At 35.6% G+C, this 24,061-nt stretch overlaps 1 protein-coding gene across 1 annotated transcript in view; it reads left to right on the forward strand.

Annotated features, from left to right (window-relative positions):
* The window catches only part of LOC142983173 (cell adhesion molecule Dscam2-like), a 93,695-nt gene that overhangs the window by 15,077 nt on the left and 54,557 nt on the right, over positions 1-24,061 (forward strand). The window contains exons 3-10 of the mRNA XM_076130055.1: positions 3,907-3,971; positions 6,588-6,673; positions 7,556-7,647; positions 9,086-9,237; positions 10,521-10,611; positions 13,218-13,638; positions 13,901-14,036; positions 21,135-21,254. Coding sequence (XP_075986170.1) covers positions 3,907-3,971; positions 6,588-6,673; positions 7,556-7,647; positions 9,086-9,237; positions 10,521-10,611; positions 13,218-13,638; positions 13,901-14,036; positions 21,135-21,254 — 1,163 coding nt within the window. The remainder of the gene's footprint in view (positions 1-3,906; positions 3,972-6,587; positions 6,674-7,555; positions 7,648-9,085; positions 9,238-10,520; positions 10,612-13,217; positions 13,639-13,900; positions 14,037-21,134; positions 21,255-24,061) is intronic.

Genomic DNA, 24,061 nt, shown 5'->3' on the forward strand with positions numbered 1-24,061 from the left:
GCGTTGAAGCAACCAATATTTAGTTATATAAGTTTTGTACTGTATAATCTATACTAATATAATAAAGCTGAAGAGTTTGTTTGTTTGTTTGTTTGTTTGTTTGAACGCGCTAATCTCAGGAACTACTGGTCCGATTTGAAAAATTATTTCAGTGTTCGATAGCCCATTTATCGAGGAAGGCTATAAGCTATATAACATCACGCTACGGTCATTAGGAGCGGAGTAGCAACGAAAAATGTTACAAAAACGGGGAAAATTTTGACCCATTCTCTTAGGTGACGCAAGCGAAGTTGCGCGGGTCAGCTAGTATGTAATAAAATTCTATAATAAAGTAGCAACCAATTTTAAATTACGTTTTTTATGTCAAACTCTTGGAACTCAATAGCACAGACTATAAAAAATCGCGCTACAATAACAATATCCTACCAAAAGACCTCCTTATCGTCTTTTACACCTAATAAAGTTATATTAATATAAACCATTGTTCTCAAATCTCGACACCCACGGTATAATGTGTTCTCGTCGACAAGTTTACCAGTTGTTTGAGGTGTACGTTCTTGTACGGCAATAAAAACGATTCTTAAGTATGAGTTGTGGAAGTGACGTTGAAACTTGTTGTGTTAAATACGCAATAAAAAGGCTCTTGAGTGAGAATTGTGTTAACATAGTTGGGTATTGCGTAAGATAGTAAGATTAAGTACCGGCATTATTCTTACAAATAGTACTCCTTCAATAATACTACACAGCGCTATCAGTTATTTGGTTACCATAGTGCAAGCTCTGCTAAGTTTGGGATCAAATGACCGTGTGTGAGTTGTCCAATAAAAAAAATAAAGAAAATAGGAGGTTATATAGCATAGAGACGATATAAAAGTATCTACAAAAATATACAGACGTACATAATATCACGCCATTTTCACATGGGGGTAGGCGGAGACCAAAGAACGCCATTTGGAACGGTCCTTACAAACTTCCCTTGCTTCGTTCACATTGATACATCTCGTCAAAAAAGACTGCTGCTTACGAGTATTACGCACCTGACCTTTTTTTGAAGACTTTGTCGATGTGATCTAATACTAAAACAAACATACAAATACGTGCTCTGAACTAATTTATGATACAAACAAATATTTGTTCCGTGTGGGAGTCAAACCCACGAATAGGACCTTAACTGCTGTGCCTTGGAGACAAGTGTGTTTATATGTCCCACTTATACTCGATCTGTATATAAATCGAACCCACACTTTGAGATAGGGATAATCTAATAGACATCAAAGCTTTAGTGCTCATTATTTTACCTCACCTACATGAAATACTTAAAATTTACAAAGCTAATGAAACAAAACAAGGCACCGTATCGTAATTCAATATTATTCTAAAATTTGAAAACATACCTACTCAACTCATATGGAGTGATGTAGACCCTATTTTTAAGGCTTCAGAGGTCTATAATTTCATTACATGCCATCCGATAGTAGAGGCTTCCTAGGCTTTCCAATTTACCACCTCTTTAATGAAATTTCAAACGGTGCTTTTAGCCGCTAAAAGTGAGCTCATAGGGACCTGAAAATGGGACACGTGGAAATTGTCAATAACTTTTTTTTTACGCTTTTAGAACGGAATTTTTATTTTTTCATGATACTTTATCAGTTTTCTTATTCTGTGCCAGAAAAGTTTTTCAATTTTTAATACGTAATTTATAGTAGGACTAGACAATCGTATAGGTTTTGATACTCGTAATTTATCGGAAAATATCTATTCTATACTATACTAATATTATAAAGCTAAAGAGTTTGTTTGTTTGTTTGAACGCGCTAATCTCGGGAACTACTGGTCCGATTTGAAAATTTCTTTCAGTGTTAGATAGCCCATTTATCGAGGAAGGCTATAGGCTATATATCATCACGCTACAACCAATAGGAGCAGAGTACCAGTGAAAAATGTTACAAAAACGGGGAAAATTATGATTCTCTTATGTGACGCAAGCGAAGTTGCGCGGGTCAGCTAGGTTTGAATATACGTAAAAACCACGCTTTACTTTGTGACGTAACATTTGTAGAGTTATCCCTTAAACGTTATGTTATTGAAACGATCTGTGCTATTTCAACTACGTGGTATGGAATATACATTTATGGTATGAAATAAGTTTACTTCATTTGTATATTAATAAGTAGAGTTCATTTCTTGGAATGTTTGAAGTGATGAATGATCGTAATCAAGCATCACGACAGAATAATTTTCTATTTTCTTTGATTTTCTACCACTATCACCCATCAAAACACGGCAAGCTATCAACAAATTTCAAAGATGATGTCCAGACTAATCTAAACTAATATTATAAAGCTGAAGAGTTTGTTTGTTTGATTGTTTGTTTGTTTGAACGCGCTAATCTCGGGAATTACTGGTCCGATTTGAAAAATTCTTTCAGTGTTAGATAGCCCATTTATCGAGGAAGGCTATAGGCTATATATCATCACGCTACAACCAATAGGAGCAGAGTACCAGTAAAGAATGTTACAAAAACGGGGAAAGCTATGATTCTCTTATGTGACGCAAGCGAAGTTGCGCGGGTCAGCTATTTTAAATACAAGTACATTTTAAATCTAAACTAATATTATAAAGCTGAAGAGTTTGTTTGTTTGATTGTTTGTTTGTTTGTTTGTTTGAACGCGCTAATCTCGGGAACTACTGGTCCGATTTGAAAAATTCTTTCAGTGTTAACCCATTTTAACCGTATTGTTTGCAATGCAACATTGTGTGTAAAATAATCAAATTAGAAAGAAGAGTCATTATATTAATATATTAATGAACGTAGTTGAACTAAATAAACACGGGTAGAGTTTAAATTCAAATACAACCGCTCTGAAATAGTAGTTGTTTATAAATTACTAGCTTTTACTCGCGACTTCGTCCGCCACCTGAGTTTTCCCATGGGAATGCGTCATTTTCCCGGGGTAAAAAGTAACCTATGTCCTTTCTCGGGCATCGAAATATCTTCATACCAAATTTCATGCAAATTGGTTCAGTAGTTTAGATGTCATTGAGTAACAGACAGACAGACAGACAGAGTTACTTTCGCATTTATAATATTAATAGTATGGATAAAATAATAAATAAATTATTTATAGTATGGATAGAATAGATAAAATAGAATATAGTATGCAAAAAGTTTTGATCTACCTAATATACAGTTTCTAGAAGTAAATGTTTACCATAACACCATTTTTATACATACATTAATAAGTGTGTTTTTATTGTCTATTACTCTAATGAATAAGGTATAGCCACTATAACTGTATAGAGCACAGGATGTTATGAATGTGAGTGCCTTTTATGGCTAGGTTCTTTAAGATGTGTAGGTGCCTAGTTATAATACAAAATTGCTAACGGGTCTTAGAGCCTTGCCTCACTAGGACGTCATGGCGTCGTCGCTGGCTACTTATCCAAGCAGTTAATATCGAAATGAATGTCATTTAACTCACGTGGTGACGGTGTGGCAAGGTGACATTAAAATTTCAATATTAATGCTATTATACTTGGATAAGTAGCCAGATACGCCTAGTGAGGCAGGGCTCTTAATCTCGACACAATGCCACTATTTTCAATGTGTACATTAATACGTTACGCAACATTTCCTTTTAAAATATGTGTACAGTGTTTTGTTTTTTCAATTTAATAGACAAATATCTACGAAGCCAATTTTAGTCCAAGTCCCTATTAGAAAATTATTTCACGAAATTCTATCTTTAACATAATATCGTCGATATTGATTTCGTTCATTCAATATACTACTAATTCATAAATCTCAAATAATAGCCAAAATTTCACGTTCATTATGTTAAAATTTAAGTAACAGGTCGTTAAAAATAATTGGAGTCGAATGCTGACGTGTTGTTTTTTTTACAGATCGAGTTTCGGCGAAGATAATACACTTGGGGTTAGGGAATATCGATTCAATAATATATATGATGGTAAGTAAATACATTTTTCACTTTTGTAGTGAGTAGTGACTAATACCTAAACCTCCGTGGCGCAGTGGTTTAGGTCACCACGCCAACACCACTGCGTCGGGAGGTCGTGATTTCGATTCCCACACGAAGCAATTATTTGTGCGATCCACAAATAATTGTTTCCGGTCTGGTTATGCTTTGTGTCCGTTGTTTGTATGTTCGTAAAAGTCCCCGCGACACAAGAGCTATTCTTAGTGCGGGAGTTGTCTTTGAAAAAAAAAGGAATAACTGCGGTGCTTGCCTCTGTTGTATTTTTAATGAGTAAATTGCGTTACCATTTTCCGAAGAACCACGCAGTTTCTAACGTTATTCACTACGTACAGTAATGTAATTCTTCACCACTATTTACTATTGACAAGCAGCAAGCTATAAAACAATCTTGTAAGCACCTCTAGCGAGAGCCATAAGAACTATTTTCGTAGTATATTTTAAACTAGCTTTTACCCGCGACTTCGTCCGCCACCTTAATTTTCCCATAATGCCCAATTTTTTCGGGTAAAAAGTAGCCTATGTCTTTTGACGGGTATCGAAATATCTCCATACCAAATATCATGCAAATTGGTTCAGTAGTTTAGGCGTGATTGAGTAACAGACAGACAGACAGAGTTACTTTCGCATTTATAATATTAGTATGGATGACAAACTCTCGATACTCGATAGCACCGACTACATTGGACTACTGAGGTCACCGCAAAATTTATGAGATTTCATATTTTTAAAACATTGTATTGTAACATAAAAATGGTCAACTTTGTTAAAGTTTATATGTCACATTAATTTATGCTAGTTTTCTAATACCTGTATTAAATTCAACTAGTAAAGCTTACTAGGACTTTGTCACATCGTAAGCTGTCTTTATAACTTCGTACTGACTTTCTAATAAACGTCATGTCAGCTTTGATTAGTTATACAGTGTTTGTATTTTTCATTCATTTTTTTTTAACCCACTATTGTCCCACTGTTAGGCAAGGGTTTCCTCCCTACCGAATAAGGGTTTAGTTCACCACGTTTGCTAAGTGCTGGGGACTTTTCATTTGCCCTAAAGAAACGTATTAAAAAAAATTAGGCCTACAAGGTTTCGTCACATTGTTTTTCTTTACTGTTAGAGCAATTGATAATTATACCTACAGTTGTCATCACTTGCTCTAACACTGCGACGCAAAATCGATTTATTGAAATGACCAGACGACTTAAATTATTTGAGTGACAAGACACCGTACAACTCAAAGCTTACACTACGTTTATTAGTAAGACGCAATATTTTACTAGAGAACTTTCCACTAAAATATAATACTGAAATATGAAATTCCCGATAATGTTGTATGATATAGTGCCAATAAATATTAAAGAGAATATTTAATTTTAACGACTCCCATTTCAATTAAATTGAAAATTTATATTCATTTCTCATATTCCTTGCGAAACTTCTTGGAAAATAGTACAAAACTTTTGCGATAAATATTATTTGGTTCTTCATATATTTCTTGGTGACTAAATTCTAGGTACAAACGAATGAATTTGGAATAAATATAAACGTCACTTAATTTGGAATAGCTTTTTTTACTTATTCGATAATTATTTTTAATTAGTAATTTTTACTTTTGTGTGGTAACACTTTTACTTTCAAATTTAATTAATTTGAAATATATTAAATTTTAATATTAAAAAGGAAGTTTAACTCAAGGAGTGAAATAATGTACATAGATAAATTGTAGTGACACAGAAAGAATCATGATGGATGATTATTATAATTGAGTGACAATTTTAGTTAGTTATCATTCAATATGATTCAGTCAAAACTAGTACTTGTTTCACCAATAATGCTTCGTTGAATTAGTTGCAATTAACGAAATTTTGGAGCAGATATTCTATGAAATTGCATGAAAAACCTCATGATTGAATTTATCCGGTTTCAGTGGTTTTAATAGTCGAATTAGTAGTAAGTTGAAAATTTTTTGTTGTGTTGTTGTGATGTTGATATCGAACGAAATTTTAATAAACAATGGTATTTTTTATATATTACCTAGCAGTTCTTTTATTATAATTCGTATAATGTTGGTCAGGTGCTATCCTTTTTAGTAAAATTATGAATACTGTGTTTTTCTTAAACTCAGAAATATTTTTTGGCATATTTTTATTTGCTCTTAGAGCATCTTTGTATCGTTTCCAATATAATGATGGCTAAGATATCAAGCCATACACGACATGTTATTATCGACATTGTTTCAAGCTTTTTAAAATTAATTTAATAATCAAGGCTAGTTTCACAATTTATAAATAAGTGTCACTATCTACTAAAAAAAGTGGCAGCAAATGTACAAAAACAACTGTTAAAATTTCATCATATAAGCTATTCAATAGATGTTTAGAATTGACGAAACTGTGCCTTAATCTTTTAAAAATAATCTACTTTAAAATAACTTAGAATTATTAAGGAGATTACATTAAATCTACTACAAATAACAATAACTAATTATTAAGTAGATTATTTATATAAGAAGCGTTAATTGTATCAACAGTCAAACGTAAAAACATCTTCCATTTAACAAGAATTCTGATGCTCTTCTATACTTCCAGATACGTATGTGGTCCGCAACAAAAGGAGCTTACAAATGATCATATCACAACACTTTAGCGAAACAACCGTGATGCCCGGAGTTGATGTGAGTATACGTTTAAAAGGATAAGATTTATTTTGAAATATTATAAAGAATTAGAGAGGACGGGTGAGAAATGAAAGAGTAGGTTTTAATAATTAACTATACTTTTGAATTGAAGTATCTATGCGCGTATTTAATGTAGATAATTGGATGTTTTAAAAATTGTTAGATTTTTCTAATAAATAAATAAATATAAAAATAAAGTAAATAAATGATAATAATAAGTGTGAGACAACAAATTCAATTTAATTTTTTTGTAAATCGATTAATTTATGATAAGATAACTATTTGTATAATAATGTAACGTTTCCATAGATCCTCTTAAGCCTATTTCATACATATAATAAATACCTGAATACAATTACATTGAACAAAGAGAAGATGAAGCAATGATGTTTACCCGTACTTTTACAATTCTCACCATAAAATCTGTAATATGTGGTAATATAAGTGGAACAAGAAACAGTTATAACACCATAATATTTCAAATCTAAACAATGAAGACTTCTAGACTTTTAAGCTTAAAATAAACGGTACGTGGGATCGGCACTACATATTTTCTCTCAAAAACATGCTTTTCACGTTTTTACAACCAGCCACCCGCCTGACTTCAATCCTCCTTGAGAATAAGCTTAAAAGAATTAAAACAATACAACATTTTACATAGATAAAATAGTACCTATCTCGAAACCTAGAGCATAAAGCGAAATTATACAAGCAAAAGCAAACAATTTAAGCTTACGTCTTCAATTCAAGTGCCATTTTAAATTCAACATTGTATTATATTCAGGGGCTTTGTTTCCCGATTTCAATTTTATACTATTTTATTTTACAAATGAAATGTGACTGTATTTCGTTTGACATAGAGTTGATTTTTCTACGCAGGTGAGTCTACAATGTACGCTGAATGGACCACATCCAGGCAGATTTGTTTGGGAAAGGGACGGCATTGTTATATCGTCTAATACGGATTCCAGGTGAGGTATTATAAAATGTACTTTTTGTTATAATTTTATTGGGCTGTTTTAATTTCTTTTGACGTGTGTGTAGACTGAGCCAACTTAACCCTTTAAAGATCGTTATTGTGATGTCACTTGTAAATCAAAGGTTAACGTTAAGGTTTCTGAGTATATTTAGCGGTAGTTTATCTATTATATAGCGTTTCAACTCATATGAAAAACGCTAGATAAACTCCCGTTAAATGTACTCAGAATTATCGTAAAAATATTAGTTGTGTAGGAGTGTCAAATGTTGTGGGAAAACGAGCGGTGCGCCACACAAAAATTCTTGTAATGTGGACTGACTTACGAACATAGAAAGAGCGCGCTTCTTAATTAAATTTGTGCTCGTCCCGTGTTCTGCTTATACTGGGCTCCTCCATGTGTAAACGCACCTTTAGAGTGAACAGGCCAGTACTGATTGATGTTTCATCTCATTTTTTTCATTTCATTAATCTCTCTCTCTCTCTCATTAAAAAAGTGACAACTTTTTAATAATATAGTAAAAATAAGTCAAAATTGCTTACTATTTCCAATGAAAATTATCGATAATAAATTTATAACAAAACAGTGCAGCAATATATTTCAAATATAGCATTTTGTAACTCTTGCATGCATTATAGACTAAAATGTTAATAATTATTCCATGAATTTCTGAATGAAATCGACAATCTATTGCCTGAATTACGAGCACGTGAATGACTGAATATTTCAGGATTATGTTTATTCGCTTTTCAACGAAACGCTTATTAAACTGCCAAATTGTTTTCAAATTATATATAGTTGTGTGGAATAAGAGGATTACTTTAGCAATATTAATATTAAATAGTTTATATATTTTTAGGGTTTCGTACCTATAGGATATAAATGGGGCACTATTACTGAGACTTGTTGTTTGTCTGTCTGTTCGTCTGTTTGTTCGTATGTTTGTCTCCAGGCTGTATCTCATGAATCGTGATAGTTAAAAAGTTGAGTTGAATGATGAATAGTTGTATGGAATAAGAGGATTATTTTAGCAATTATGTGTAAAAAATTTAAATTATTTCACCTATGTTTTAATAACTTTTGTACGAAACTACCAAATAACAATCACTTTTCCATTGTTTTAAATTTTTACATGCATGATTATGTTTTGCAATCAAAAAGTTTGGTGGAATATTTTCAAGAATTTAACTTAATCAAATATCACAAAACCGATTGAAAGTCACTCATATTTTGTTGCGATCACTGGTCGGTAAACGTATACTAGGGTAAGCAAACTTACCGCGAACATTCTTTAGATTGGTCACCGCGTAGTTGTTTATGAGTTTAGCGTTTCCCGTTCTTCGGAGGACACGTAGTAAGTCCCGGTAGTTGTCAATTAAGCATCAGCAGATGAGGAATTCAAGCATTTTTCTAATATACCGTTTCATTTTAGGTACACCATAGGTCAGACAATGGCCCCAGATGGCGGGGTGATCACTCAACTGAACATATCACACTTGAGGGTTGATGATGGAGGTCTGTTCTCTTGCGTGGCTCATCATGGAGACAATGTGGTCGCGCATCACGACAGGCTCAATGTTTATGGTAAGTTATTAAACCAAAACTTAGTTAGAAAGAGATAGCGCTATACAGATCGTATATGTATGTATAGCTATCCGTTTCTGACGTAGAACTTGGATTGAAGCAAAAAGCGTCTTCGAATGAAAATGTTTTTGGACTCTTTAAGCTTTGCGCGAAACGTTGTTAATGATTTTCGGTATAAAGGATTGTTAGAAATGAGTTTGCTGCCCACTGCTGGGCAAGGGTTTCCTTCCGAACAAGGGAAGGGTTAGGCCTTGGATCCACCAAACTGGTCAAATGCGGGTTAGGGACTCAAATGTTAGGAAAACTTATTTCGTTTATCATTTTATACCTGCAAATATTGTAACAACATGAGAATAAAATAAAAACCATTTTTTTTACTTTCCAACGTACAAAAAATACTTTTTCTATACAAAAATATAGTCAACACCTAAAAAGCCACACAGGTTTATTTTTAGCTATGAACATTGTACAATATTTCCATAAACTCAACTCATTGTTCTCGAAGCTCAAAGAATTTAAAACGATATTGTTATAAAGGAGAATATTTTAAATATCAGAAGCTTATTAGCTTTAAATATAAGGGTTTCACGTTCGCATTACAATGATCTGGACTAACGACTTTGAGCTAATTGGGGAGAAACACGAACTTTATAAGGCAACATGAACCTTAATTATTCTTAGACTTAAAATTAAATTATAGAATTTTCTTCCTTCTTTAACCTAATTTTGTGGAGATATCTTATTTCGAGAACTTATATTTTCACTAAATTCTGGGCAAGACTAGTATAGTAACTTCTTATTGCAAGGTTTGTTTTTTGTCACGAATGGCAATACTAACTTATGAGGATGATTAAGAGTTAGTCAATCGGTTTTAAAATTAGTTAGCTAGTTATTACTTACATACAAACTGATTTTCCCATAGAGATAGAAATAAGTATAGAAAAAAAACAAAATATGTTCATTGTTTTCTACTTTGAAACTTTAGAATCATTAGGTATTTCAACTTAGTTGCAGTGGTCTTTGTATATTTGTATGCATTTTATCGTGATACGTGAAAAACCACTCCAGTCTTTGTTACACTCATTCGGAAAACGAGTTCCATTTCATTTTATAGCAAGCGACTGTTTAACTACAATGCTATCACATTGTTAACAAAATGAAGATACGATTTATTTAAAATTTACTCTTCTAAAACATTGTTCTATCTATTCCACTTCAATAAAACTGAAAGCAATCTTCGTAGAGCGTATAAAGCTGTAATATAAAATGTATTTATTGCGCAGGACCGCCGTACATCCGTTCGCTGCCACCGTTTAAAGTGCAGAGCGGACAAAGTGTTACACTGAAGTGCCCTTACTATGGATATCCTGTGAGGTAATGCTGTCAACTTAATTCCTTTATATCTAGACTAATGCATGCACAAATAGGAGAATAAGGATATGTCCTACTCTTTTTTAGACCGTAGTATATGACCTGAGTGTTTACATCAGTTCCTTTATAGTAATGGAAACATACAATAAGGAAGATATAGCAATGCCCAGTAAAGGACACATAAAGAGCTAGTAAAAAATACGTTGTGCTAAAGTGTTATACTAAGTACACTTTTTAACTAAAAAGTCAATCATTACATCACAGTTTTGAGTTTTTTCGCAAGGTTATTATTCTTTATTCTCAAATTTAAATGGTTTTTAAGAAGCCTTGCTTAATCGGACTACCTATATAAGGAGGAACTGATAGCTTATCTACAGAATAAGGGTATAACTCAGATCCTACAATTGTGTTGGAATATGATAATTCTTTAGATATGACGTGGTTTCCGAAGATTAAGCGTCATCGATGTCTTTATATAGTCATATGTCATTTCACTGCACATTAAAAAGAGAAGATGAAATAAATAGAATAATAATTTTGTAACGCTCGTACAACCTGGAGAACCAAATAAATCTTAATTTTATTAAACGATGATCGGTCTGTTTCAAACTTCGAGATAGGAAACGAACCTAAAATAACAAATCTCTCGATACAAAATTAAATCAATAAGGTAGCAATAACCTTTCATTCATAAAATAATTGGAAACGTTTTCAAATTTCTCTCCCAATAACTCAATTGAAATCAATTATTTCTTAGAAACTTCTATAACGATTAATTATTTTAGAAAACTTATTCTTGTACCTTTGTTTCTCACATTATGATGCTCTAAAATATAATTTATAAACGATAATATTCAGTACATTTACGGGAAAATACTTTTAGCTTTTGATGTCATTTTTATGATCTCTTCGGGGAACTCCATCAAAATATTTTATAGCGAATAAAGAACAGACGTGGACAATTTCCACGAATTTTTGAATAATAAAGTTTTCTTTTGTTATTTCTTATAACGTTGTAGCGAAGCACAAAAACTTGTTGTTACTTAAGACCGTGTCCAGAAGGGGCTAATTTGCCGCGAATCGATTCGCGCGTTGCCGAGATACTAGACGCCCATACATTGCGTCCACAAGCTTCGCGCAAGTTCAAATTCGCGCGAAGCTCACGCTCCTTGTGGACGGAACGTTCGAGCGAATTACTCGCGAAAAAATCGCAAATGCGCTGCTTCTGGACAAGGTCTAAATCTTGATTTCTATCTACGCTGACATCAGACACGTATGTACAAACAAGCACAATGCTTTATGGGGCACCGCACGACGCCGTTTACGTGCGTCGCAGATGTTTCTGCGGAATATGAATCCGATGTACGCGACCGACGTCAGCGTAGCAGAAATCTAGGCCTTAGTTTCAAACATTTTCTCACGTAAGAGGGAAAGTTTTTCGTGTACATTCGTCGTAGCTTTAGTATCTCCTTTGTGAGTCAATGAAGGACCAAAGCCTGTTTTGCATAGCCATATGAGTTAATGTATTTAGTTCATCGATGCACCTTTTATTTTTATAGCTAGGTTCCTACATGTATCTATATACATCCAATTAAATTCATGTACCAAAGTCAATGCATCAGTTTTCACGTTGGGGTCGAAATCGACTATTATCATATTGGTAAAACAAAAAATCGTTTAAATATCTTGAGTTTATCCTTCTAGTCCCATTGACTTGTGGGACAAGTGGGATAGACCCGACACAACCCAGAGTGTCCCACCGTGGGACAACTCAATGAGAATAATTTAAATCATCAATCTACTACTAGCTCGTGAAGGAGGTAGAGCCTTATGAGAAGAGCTAGAAAGAAACTCACGGCAAGTCTTTTTAAACGCAAAACTACTGGATATACGTATGACATTAAAAACAACGTTTCAAATGAAAATATGCAGGTCAATGATCACTACAAAAATCAATTGTAACAAATATGTCCTTTTCAACATTCGGGTCACGAATCCGTTTTTGATATAACTGGTTATTCGCCTTTATCAAAAACAGACAATATATTCTATAGAACTACTGGACTATGGAGTGATTAAAATCATACCGGGAATTGTATGAATGGTCGTGTCCGCATTGAAATGATTCCATGAATTTGAATATTGGGAATATTGAACCATTTTATGTTAGACTAAAAGCAATGATGTGATGAAATTGTAAATTTTGAGATGGGATTCACATGCATTGTTATTGTAATAGTTTCTATAATATAGTTAGCATTTGCTTATAACTTTGTTTTTTAATTTTACTTCTCTGGTGATTTTAAATATCAAAAGCTAAATATTTATTCTACTTATAATTCGTATACAAAGTTGTATACAGGGGGGATTACTAAATGATTTTTCTACCAGTCTACTTTGGAGATGAAGTAATAAATGGACTGTGTTTTATACAAAGCTAAGAAAATATTCTTTAAAATGAAGATACTCAGTATCAGTACAAATATTACCAAGATTATTTCTTTTATAGTATCTAGACAATACCGAAAGATTTGGTTAAAACAGTCTCAAACAGCTATTTCAATAGTATCTAATAAAGCCAACAGAAATTCAAATAATCATTTTCACAGGGAAATAACGTGGGAATACAAAGGGAAAGAAATAAACCCGGATATAACAACACAAGGTAATCGGTACAAACGATCTGTTAACAACACGGCCAGTATAGAAATATTTGGAAGGAAACCAAAGTTAAGAGGCAAGAGAGACATACCGATGGTTTCCAATGATGGCCTTTTGAATGTCCCGAAGGTTTCGAAGGCAGATAATGGGGCTGGTTACTCCTGTATAGTGAGAAGTCCTTCTGGGGAAATGGCTAAAAGATCTTTTGAACTGCATGTGGTAGAAGCGCCGCAACTGGAAGAGATTCTTCTCCCGACGGATCTGCAAGAAGGACAGATAGTCCAGATACATTGTAATCTGAAGAGCGGAGATTCTCCTGTTTATTACTCTTGGTTGAAGGATGGGAAGAAGATTCCTACTCATTTAAAGGTGACTGACTGTTAATTCTCGATTTATTTTCCTATTACTAGGTTGTTGTTTTCCAAGTGATATTTTTATTTCGGTGCTATATTTTTCAGAGCAACTTTTATGTAATCATGTCCATAGCCCAAGTATTTCTCCCGTGAGATTTTATACTGCTGATAATTTTAAGTTCCACTATCAAACCTTTGAAAACTTGGAAAGCATAGTTTCTACAATTTCCTTCTTAATTTCGCTTATTCGAGTGGTTTAAATAGTTGTAAATTTTCAGATTGTGGAGCGAAGTTTAGAAGTGTTCAGTGTGCTTATTATAAAGAATGTGTCTTTGGACCATTGTGGCACTTATACTTGTGTGGCTGCCAATCACGTTGCTAAAGTCAACCGGACTGTGAATTTGTATATAAAAGGTAAGATTTTAAACTGTTTTTTTATTTTTGATATAGATGTTTTACAGCTACGAGTGCTGTCACCATAATCGGAGTGCAATAAGTATTGATATAAAAAAAGAGTAAATATTGTCATTATTTGCATTGTCTGCGCCTGTGGCGCAATCATAAATGTATTCGACTGCTGATCGCGACGTCTCGCATTCGATTCCCGGGTACGGACAAAATTAATTTCACTATCATTTAGCATCATTTTTTTTGGACTTAAATTCTCATTTTTGTAGTTTTCCTGTCAACATATACGCCGAATCTAGAGGGCTATCAATATGGTGTTGTAATACATAAAATCTGTAACGAGTACAGTACGAGTATTTGCGTACATATAAATTTTATTTATTTATTTATTTATTTATTTATTTAAACTTCTTATACAATTTGTATAAAGGCGGACTTAATGCCAAAGGCATTTTCTGCCAGTCTACCTTGGGGTGATGCAGAGATTAAATGAAGTAGGTGTTTAAATTATAAAGGAGGAAAATTTAGTTGAGAAAAAGGTTTACAAATAAATAACAATGTGGTCATGTTACTACATAAATATAGATGAGTATATACATACATAATTATTTACATTTATAAAATATTAAATACGAATAATTCAATATATTATATAAATAGATTATATTAAAGACATATAATAAACTAAATATAATACTTATAATATATACATACAATACTTCATAAATACAAACTAAGATAAGTGTGACGATTCTGCAACTTGTTTTAGCAAGAGATCCCGAACTTTGCTCTTAAACGTAAGACGGTTAGTGGACATCCTGATTTCAAGAGGGAGCGCGTTCCATAATAAGACAGATTGGACAGGAAAAGAAGAGTTGACAAACCCAGAAGTGTGTGATGGACAGAGAAGAAGAAGATTATTAGAGGAACGAAGGTTACGGTTGTGATTATCACACAGATATTGAAAGTAGGGAGTTAGGTAGGCTGGGGGAGTAGAAGAAGTGAGAAAAGAGAAGAGAGTCGTGAGTGCACGTAAATTACGGCGCTCACGAATAGGCAGCCACCTAAGCTGGGAGCGATAAGTAGATATATGATCATACTTGCGGAGGTTGAAGATGAATCGAATGCAGTTGTTGAGAAGGCGGTCAAGTTTGTTGAGGAGATCTGCATTCAGGTCGAAGTAACATACATCACCATAGTCGATCAGTGGAAAAATTAAGGTCTGCACAAGCATTGCTTTAGTCGTGGATGGCAAAAAGTTTTTGAGACGATACAGAGCCCGCAGTATACCAGTGACCCTCTTGCAGACGTTAGATACTTGAGCTCTCCAGCTCAAAGTTGAGTCCAAGTAAAGGCCCAGGTCTTTCACAGTAGGGGTCAGTTCGATGATGGAGCCATTAAATACGACCGGTGGTACTGATACCTGACCTAGCCTACTGATGCTGCGATTACTGCCTACGACTATAGCCTGACATTTGTCAGGGTTAACAGCTAAACCGAACTGCCTAGACCAATACTCAATGTGCTGAAGGTCACTGTTAATCATGCCGACAACTGACGCTATACAATCCACTGTTCCTTGCGCGTAGAGTTGCAAGTCATCAGCGTACAGATGATACGCACCCTGAAGATTATCGGTTAGAGGATTAATGAAAAAAGAGAACAATAAAGGAGAGAGGATGCCGCCTTGTGGGACGCCAGAATCGAGTTCACGCCAGCTCGATGATAAGTCACCGATGTGAACCGACTGTTGGCGTCCTTTGAGATATGAGGAAAACCAATTTAGTGCACCAGAAGATATGTTAAGGTGAGAAAGGATGGAAAGAAGGATATCATGACTGACGGTATTGAAGGCGTTCGAGAAATCAACCAAAGCCACCACGGTGACTTTAGTATCTTCCATGCCCGCCCTTATATCGCCAGTCACTTTAAGGAGTGCGGATGTAGTGCTGTGACCTGGTCGGAACCCGGATTGAAGTGGGTTAAGCAAGTTGTTGTTTAACACAAACTGTGTTAATTGCTTGTGCACACAGGCCTCAAGCACTTTGGAGAGGAAAGGGAGAATTGATATGGGTCGGAAGTGGGCTGGGCTCGAAGGATTTGGGATTTTAGGTAACGGGATAATGTAGGCTTTGCGCCACAAAGAAGGAAAAGAACCAGAGGTGAGTGAGAAATTTATGATATGGGAAATGGCGGGGAGCAGGTGATCCAATGCCGTGACGATCATATGCCGACTGACATCGTCAGCGCCTACTGCATTGGACTTAATAGACAGGATTACCTTTTTAATATCTTCCGGTGTTACTGGAGCAAAACAGAAGGGATCAAAGTTGGGTCGGGGTAAATTATTTACGAAACGGACAGTGTTGCACGTGGTTTGGTGATCAAGAGGTACTGTGGAAGCAAAATGGAGATTAATGTCATCCAAACCAACAGTGCAGTCTGGAACGTTACTTCGTTGTTTGCCGATACCTAGGGTCCCTAGGAACCTCCAGATATCGGCTGGGGAAGAGGAAGAAAGATTACTGAGAATGTGTCGGCGTTTAGCGTTGCGTACCATCTGATTGCATCTGTTCCTTGCAACTTTGAACTGAACCCAGTTGTCGTCACAGCGGTCTCTGCGGAACTTTGCGAATGCCCTATCCCTACGCCGCATGGCAATGCGAACTCCCTCAGTCATCCAGGGAGCAGGCGGTCGTTTACGTCTCACCCTTCTGACTGGCGCGTGGACGTCAAACAGCCTAGTGACAGCAGTGTTAAAAATTGCGATTTTATCTTCAATCGTAGGCGCTGACTTTAGCTGCTCCCACTCGATGTTAGCAGCATCCGCACACAATTTAGCTTTGTCCATGCGCCCAAAACAGCGCCTAAACAGAACCTTAGGATGGGGTTTGGGAGGTTTGAGGATGTAGGATAGGTATATAAGGTCGTGATGAGAAAAACCGGGAGCAGGGTATTGACCAGAAAAGGAGACAAGGGCGGGAGTAGATATCATCATTAAGTCCAACCAGGTATCATCGCCATCGATATTGTGATGAGTGGCATTCAGCGGAAGAATGTGTAGACTGGCGGACTCAATGATGTCTAGGAGTTTACAGGAACGGGGTGAGCCAGAGGAAAGGAGATCGGTATTAAGATCGCCCATGATGATGTGATGTATGTAATTGGACCCTAAAGATTCCAGCACTAATTCAATACTGGAGAAATAATCGATGGATGGGGGACAGTATATTACGCCAAGGAGGATTTTTGCTCCTTTGACCCAAACCTCCAGGAAAAGAAATTCGGCCGAAGCAGAGTAGTTGGGACAAGAAGAAGTTAGAATTTGGTAAGGGAAGTCACTTCTGAGGTAGATAGCGACACCACCCCCTCTCCTGTCTATCCGATCATTACGGATGAGAGTAAATCCAGGGAGCGAGTAAGAAGTTGAGGGTAGGTGAGGTTTGAGCCACGTCTCTGAAATCAGGATGGCATGAACGTCAGCATCAGCGAATGCCTCCTGCAGGTCACTATAGTGGCTAGGGACGCTTTGCGCATTTATGTGACAAACGTTCAACAGATTATTCGTAGAGCAATCAAAAGTCCCTCGCACAAAGTCGCCAAGCGTGCCTTTCGTGGAGCAAAAGCTATCGCTCGAGGATACACTAAATTCGTCAGCAGAAACAAAAGCATCATCATCATACATAGTAAAATAATAATAAATATTATATAATATATTAAATAAATATCTTTAAATAATTATAATAATGAAAAAAGTGAAAAAAATACGGTGCAAATTGCATCTCTGCACCACCCGCCAGCTAACATTGGAAGAAAAAATTAAACAAATATTCAAGAGAAAAGAAAAGAAAAAAAAAATACAGTAATCAAAATCTCACATCCAGACACACGTTTCTGAACGAACAGTTAAAAGTCAAACGCTGTCACTTTGACAACTGGCAACCATTCGAGCCCGTCATTGTCATGTGTCAAAATGTGAGTGTAAGAAACATTACGTGTGTGCCTAAACCAAAACAATTATGATGAGGGTATACATAAAATCAGTTCCAAGCTATAAGTTACGCAACATACGGATCGTAAGCAAATACTATACCGTACAGCTCGGCACCGTTTCACAATTGACACAGTCAGCACTTAAACACTCAAACACAAATACAGTTACAACTTGCGTGTCTTGGAGTTAGCCACAGAGCCCGTGCTTGCGCTAGCGGTCTGGGAAGAATGGGAGCCAGAAACATCGGTCTTCTTTGGTTGCTTGGCCGTCAACGCGTTCAGCTCGTCGGTCGTTATTACCTTGTGGCGGCTACCGTCGGCGACTTTTACCACAATGACGCCGTCCTGGGTCCAGCAGTCTCTCATGCCGAAGTGCTGGCGTGCCTTGGCAAAAACAATTTGGCGGGTCCGCGTCAGGAACTCCTTTACGGCCATAGACGTTCCACGCAACTTCGCCTTGGCACGCCAAACAGCGTTCCGGGTATCAGCACTCGAGAAGCGCACCAAGACGGGACGATGATGCTTACCACCAGAGGCTCCAATTCGGTGGCACACTCTTATGGAGGCGGTTGATATGTCCGGCAGGCCCATCTTGCTGTTGAGAATGGCCGACACTATGTACTGCTGGTCGACCTTAACTGACTCCGGGATCCCCAGGAACAGAAGATCCTTTCTCCGGTGTCTGGTTTCAATGGAGTCAACCATTCGGGCACATTCGGTGATTTGTTGCCGGAGCAATCCAAGGACACCGTACATAAGCTCCCGGAAAGTGCGGAACTCCTCAGCAACTTTGGCCACCGTGTCTTTGGCAGCACCAGTTTGCAGTTGTGCTTCTAGTTCTGCCATCCTCCTGCTGAATGATTCCTCAAGTTTTGCCTGGGTCGTCTGTATGTCACTTAATTGAGACATAGTGTGTTTCTTACTGGTGTAGTAGTGACTTGCAGAATTTGATTTGTGGTCAGCTGGCAGGTGGTGTATAATTATACACTTAAACTACATATACTATGTACTACTTGTAGTAAGTGATAAATTTATACTTATATATATTAATAAACTTAAATAAAAACAATTAAACTGATAAAATTTCGATAAATAAAGCTAGAGTGATTTCTTGTGTGTCCACTTATTTTGACACCTACCGCCCAAAAAAACGACGCGAGCTTGGTGATAAATTTTATTTATCACCAAGCTCGCGTCGTTAAACAAATATCAGTAAGCCATTTGCTGCAGTTTCATATTTTTGTATTTCTATGTATCTATTTTGTTTAAGTATTTATGTGGGTTTAAATTTTAGTAAACCCAGGTTCACCTTTCACTACTTTATGTCTATAAATGTTAACAAACATTTTTATTTCCGCGTTTTTGTTAGATCCAATACTGAAAAATAAAAGATCCAGTTTGGATCTTGGTCCAATTTTTTGTTTTAGATTCTAGTCAATCTAGAACGAATTAATTAAAAATACATAAAACATACCTTATTCCAAACTTTTATAGAATTTATTATAAACAGTCTTTCAAATTACTTACGTTTCTTTTATATTCAAATCTTAACGAGTCTCTAATGAATATTTAGGAACACAATATTTATATATTCTCAAAGTTATGACGCGGAAAACACTTCGCAAGACTAAAACTTCTTAGAAAACCTCTTCGCATAATGAGTTTTTATTATTCAGTTATAATGGCTCTTCAAAGTAAATTATACGTCGCGATCTTAACGACTCGAATATATTAAGATATATTTTATTTTTTTATCTTCTTACGTGTATTTGAAAATAATGATAGCCGAGTGATAAAAACATCGGCGTGTAACACAAATAGGGCTCCAATGAGGTGTCCAAGCTAAAGCAACACACTTTAAAAAAAATATGAGTACCCTCTAATGTCCCACTGCTGGGCAAGGATCTACTCCTGGGACAGAGGGAATTGTTTTAAGCCATAAGTCTCCACGCTGGCCAAGTGCAATTTGAAGATAACACACTTATAAATTAATATAATTTTGTTTCGTGAATATAGGCATTCGCTCAAAACGTTAAAATCAAAATCGGAACTGAAAACAGAAATGACTTTTTGAAGATTTCTGAAAGTTTCATCCCACTAATACCTACGGAAACGATCTAAGGCGATCATCAGATTTATTTAGTTTTAAAATAAATATTTAATACTATTTGGTAATAAAAAGTTCTCTCGAAATAAATCTCAAATAAAATATACCGTAACCACGGACCGTAAAAGAGTTTATTTAAATCCACTATTTCTCCGAATTGAATTCAGAAACCAATATTGTATTAACCTTGATCCGTATTTTAAAAAATAATGTTCGGAACAAAAAACATTCATTTTAAAAAGTTCGCTTTATTCCTGCGGATATTGAATTTCATTATTCGCGAAGCTAATTAAAATTCGCCGCTTTTAATAATGGCTGTGTTATTTTTATTTTTGACGATGTTATAAAGCTTCTGGTTACTTTATAGCTTCTTTTAATGTTTTGTTATATTTTTTGTTAGTTACTTGTCGTTTTAATTCGAAGCAATTGTTGGTTCAAAGAGGACAAAGATTTTTTAAAAGACGAATATAAAATTGACTTGATTTAATTCAATTCAAATTCACAATTTTCATTGTTTTGCAAACTCCGTACAAAGGATTTGAAATACACAATCAATTTTTGATTGCTCAATAGACTAGTAAATATCTTATTTTCTTTTAAGTTAAAAGACATAATAAAATAATATAAATAGTTAACAGAATAAAAGCATTGACAGAGCACAGCCAGAATATCCTTTCATTATACACATTATAGAGGTATTAACGAAGACAGGTTAAGATTCAGCATTCATAAACATTAAAATTTCAGTTTACATATATTTTTGTTATCATAAATTACATTCAACGCGATCGTGTATTTTGACTTTGATTTGCTAGACGTTTCGGCACGGGATACACTGACCTTGTCTTTTTAGAAAGATTTTTTATTACATTACGGTATTAGATACTTAATTCTCTATTATAAGGCACTGACTATACCTTAGCCAAGATATTTTTATTACATAACGATATTGCTACATTTAATGCTTTGTAATAAGATCTAAAACATATATGTTTTGTACACAGTGGCACCTAAATGGAGCGAGGAACCGCAGAACTCGTCACTGTTGCTCGGACGAGGCGGGCACATCTCTTGCAGTGCTAACGGCTACCCGCAACCTCAGACACACTGGCTCAAGAAAGATAGTAAGTACTATTTATATCATTATAATATTAAATTGTATTAATAGTATATTACGTACCAAATAACTTTGTGTGTCATATAGTAGCAAGCCGCGACTTGTAAGGCAGACACGTGAAGATATTTGGCTTGCACTTTCTTTTATTTATAACCCCTGAATGTTGATCTCCACCCGAACGAGACGGAATAGTTCTTGAGTCCACCACACCAAGGACCCATTACTGTCCCACTGCTGGTAAAGGATCTTCTTTTGAACGAGGACCAGCCCTTAAGTCCACCACGCTGTACAAGTGTGGGTTAAGGACTTTACATGCTCTCAAAAATGTGTTATAGGACTTTTACCCCTGCAAGATTTTATCACAACGATTTTCTTAACCGTTAGAGATAGTGATAATTCTTGTTATATACAAATAATTACAAAAATACGCACATACTTGGCTATCACTGTGATTTACTGATGAGTATTGGCTCCAATAAATGATCACAAGATCCAATAAATGAGCACTTTACTACTGAGTATTAGGTAAGGTATCACTGTATCAGTACAAAACAAATCTAGAAAAGTGCAAATAAAACTAAGCACTCCACTTATAAATTACAGGCACTTTAGCGCAAGTAGCACTCATTAATTCAAAGAGAGTAACGTAGAATTGCGCAAAGAAATATTCAGTTTCAGTAAAGTAAAAAAGCATAAATAAAAATATCTTGGCTGTTCGTTGGACGCAATGGTTAATTTTCTAACATTGCTACTTAGTTACCTCTGTTGTGTGGTTATAGTGTATTCAACTACTAATCATGGGGTCCCGGGCTCAATTCCTGGATCAGCCAAAGTCTGCTTTATTTTTTACTAGCTGACCCGCGCAACTTCGCTTGCGTCACATAAGAGAGAATGGGTCTAAATTTTTCCCGTTTTTGTAACATTTTTCACTGGTACTCTGTTCCCATTGGTAGTACCATAATGATATATAGCCTATAACCTTCCTCGATAAATGAACTATCTAACACTGAAAGAATTTTTCAAATCCAAGCAGTAGTTCCTGAGATTAGCGCGTTCAAACAAACAAACAAACTAACAAACAAACTCTTCAGCTTTATAATATTAGTATAGAAGTATAGATGAGATACTTTGACATTGATGTATAAAGTGGACAATCATGTTCTTTGTTCTTCTATAGCGCGTAGGGCGTAAATTTTAGGTTGTACGTAGTAAATCAACATTGTGCAAGTTGTTTGGTTGTTACGACGCACAGTCGGTATTACAGAGTATTGTTTGGCCACAGATTGCGTGTGTAAACTTATGTTACCGACCGTATCGTCGGCTAACAACGGCTTATTGTTATGGTTAGCATAACCGCGTTGCCTAGTTACGCCTCTTGTTGCAATCATTCGCGGTTCGTGCGGTATTTCGCTTGCTACAAACAACACTGCTTCTTCGTTCACTCGAAGCTTAAATTCCTGGGAATAAGGTCGGCTTTACCAAACACTGACACTGATATTTAATTGTAAACGCAAATACCTAAAACAATTTGACGCGACAAGCAGTCTTTGTGTTGACTTGTTTACACCGCCAGTTGCCATTTTGGAATTTGGTTTGTCACTTATTTATGTACTAGCTGACCCGTGCGGCTCCGCTCGCGTGAATTTCGTACTGTTGCTTATTCGTTTGAGCACGCGAATTGCGAAGCACTCGATACACATAAAAATGCTAACAACTCTTTTGTCATCTAATGGTTATATACGAAAGGGACCCGAAGGGCACACAATGTGACACAGGCTCAGGCAGGCCTGATTTCCTGTGATTACCTTCTTTTCCGCTCTCGTCTGTATCCGTACCAGTTTACAGTGTAAAATATAATACCTTATTATAGACTGACCATTGCTTACCCGTCTGGATTCAGAATATTATAATAGGTACAGACAGACCTATCTGCGCCGGAGCTCTTCACACGCGTAATAATGTTTACTTGCGATGATACGTCCGAAACCGCGTAACCCGTAATTATTTTTTATATATCATCCGTTGTTTATTTTTTAAAACTTACCACGTAGTCTGTTTCATAGCTATACAATTTATTTCCTTAATGCAACCAATTAATTTGGTTGTGTTTCGAACAACAACGCCATCTGTTAGTTGCGGCGAACAACAAACGAAATTACTCGGTTGCCATCTAGGATATCCCGACCGCACCGGACCCACGTAAACCAACATTTTTGTGTAATATATCATACAACATTTATGTTTAAAAATCTTATAAATGTATAGCATGTTTCAAAGGTATTTTTTTACAATAAAGCCATCAAAACAAATTAATTAGAAAAAACATGCTTTGTTGCGAGCTATAACGCCATCTATTGGTTGGTGCGAACAACAGGTATCGATACGGCAGGCGCCGCGTTAACTTTATGCGAATGTTGTGAAATGGATTGTAACGCCATCTATGGTCTCTATAGGGAAACGCAGGTTCAAACGATTTCTACGTATATTTTTCAATTTTCTAATTTTTTTTAAATTTTATGCTATAAAAAGTATCCTAGGAACTGCTCCACTACTTAATCTATGCATATACCAAATTTCAGTGCATTCTATCCGGTAGTTTTTACGTGATAGCGTCACATACAGACGGAGGACAGACAGACAGACAGACAGAAAAGAAAATTATAAATTGCAGATTCGGTATCAGTATCCGTTACTAAACATCCCCCATTGGTTTTCTTTTAAATATATTCAATGTACAGAATTGACCTCTCTACAGATTTATTATAAGTATAGATTAAAATACTAGCGGACCCGGCAGACGTTGTCCTGTCTACA

This window comes from Anticarsia gemmatalis, chromosome 23 (genome assembly GCF_050436995.1).
Source record: "Anticarsia gemmatalis isolate Benzon Research Colony breed Stoneville strain chromosome 23, ilAntGemm2 primary, whole genome shotgun sequence".
Taxonomy (NCBI): domain Eukaryota; kingdom Metazoa; phylum Arthropoda; class Insecta; order Lepidoptera; family Erebidae; genus Anticarsia; species Anticarsia gemmatalis.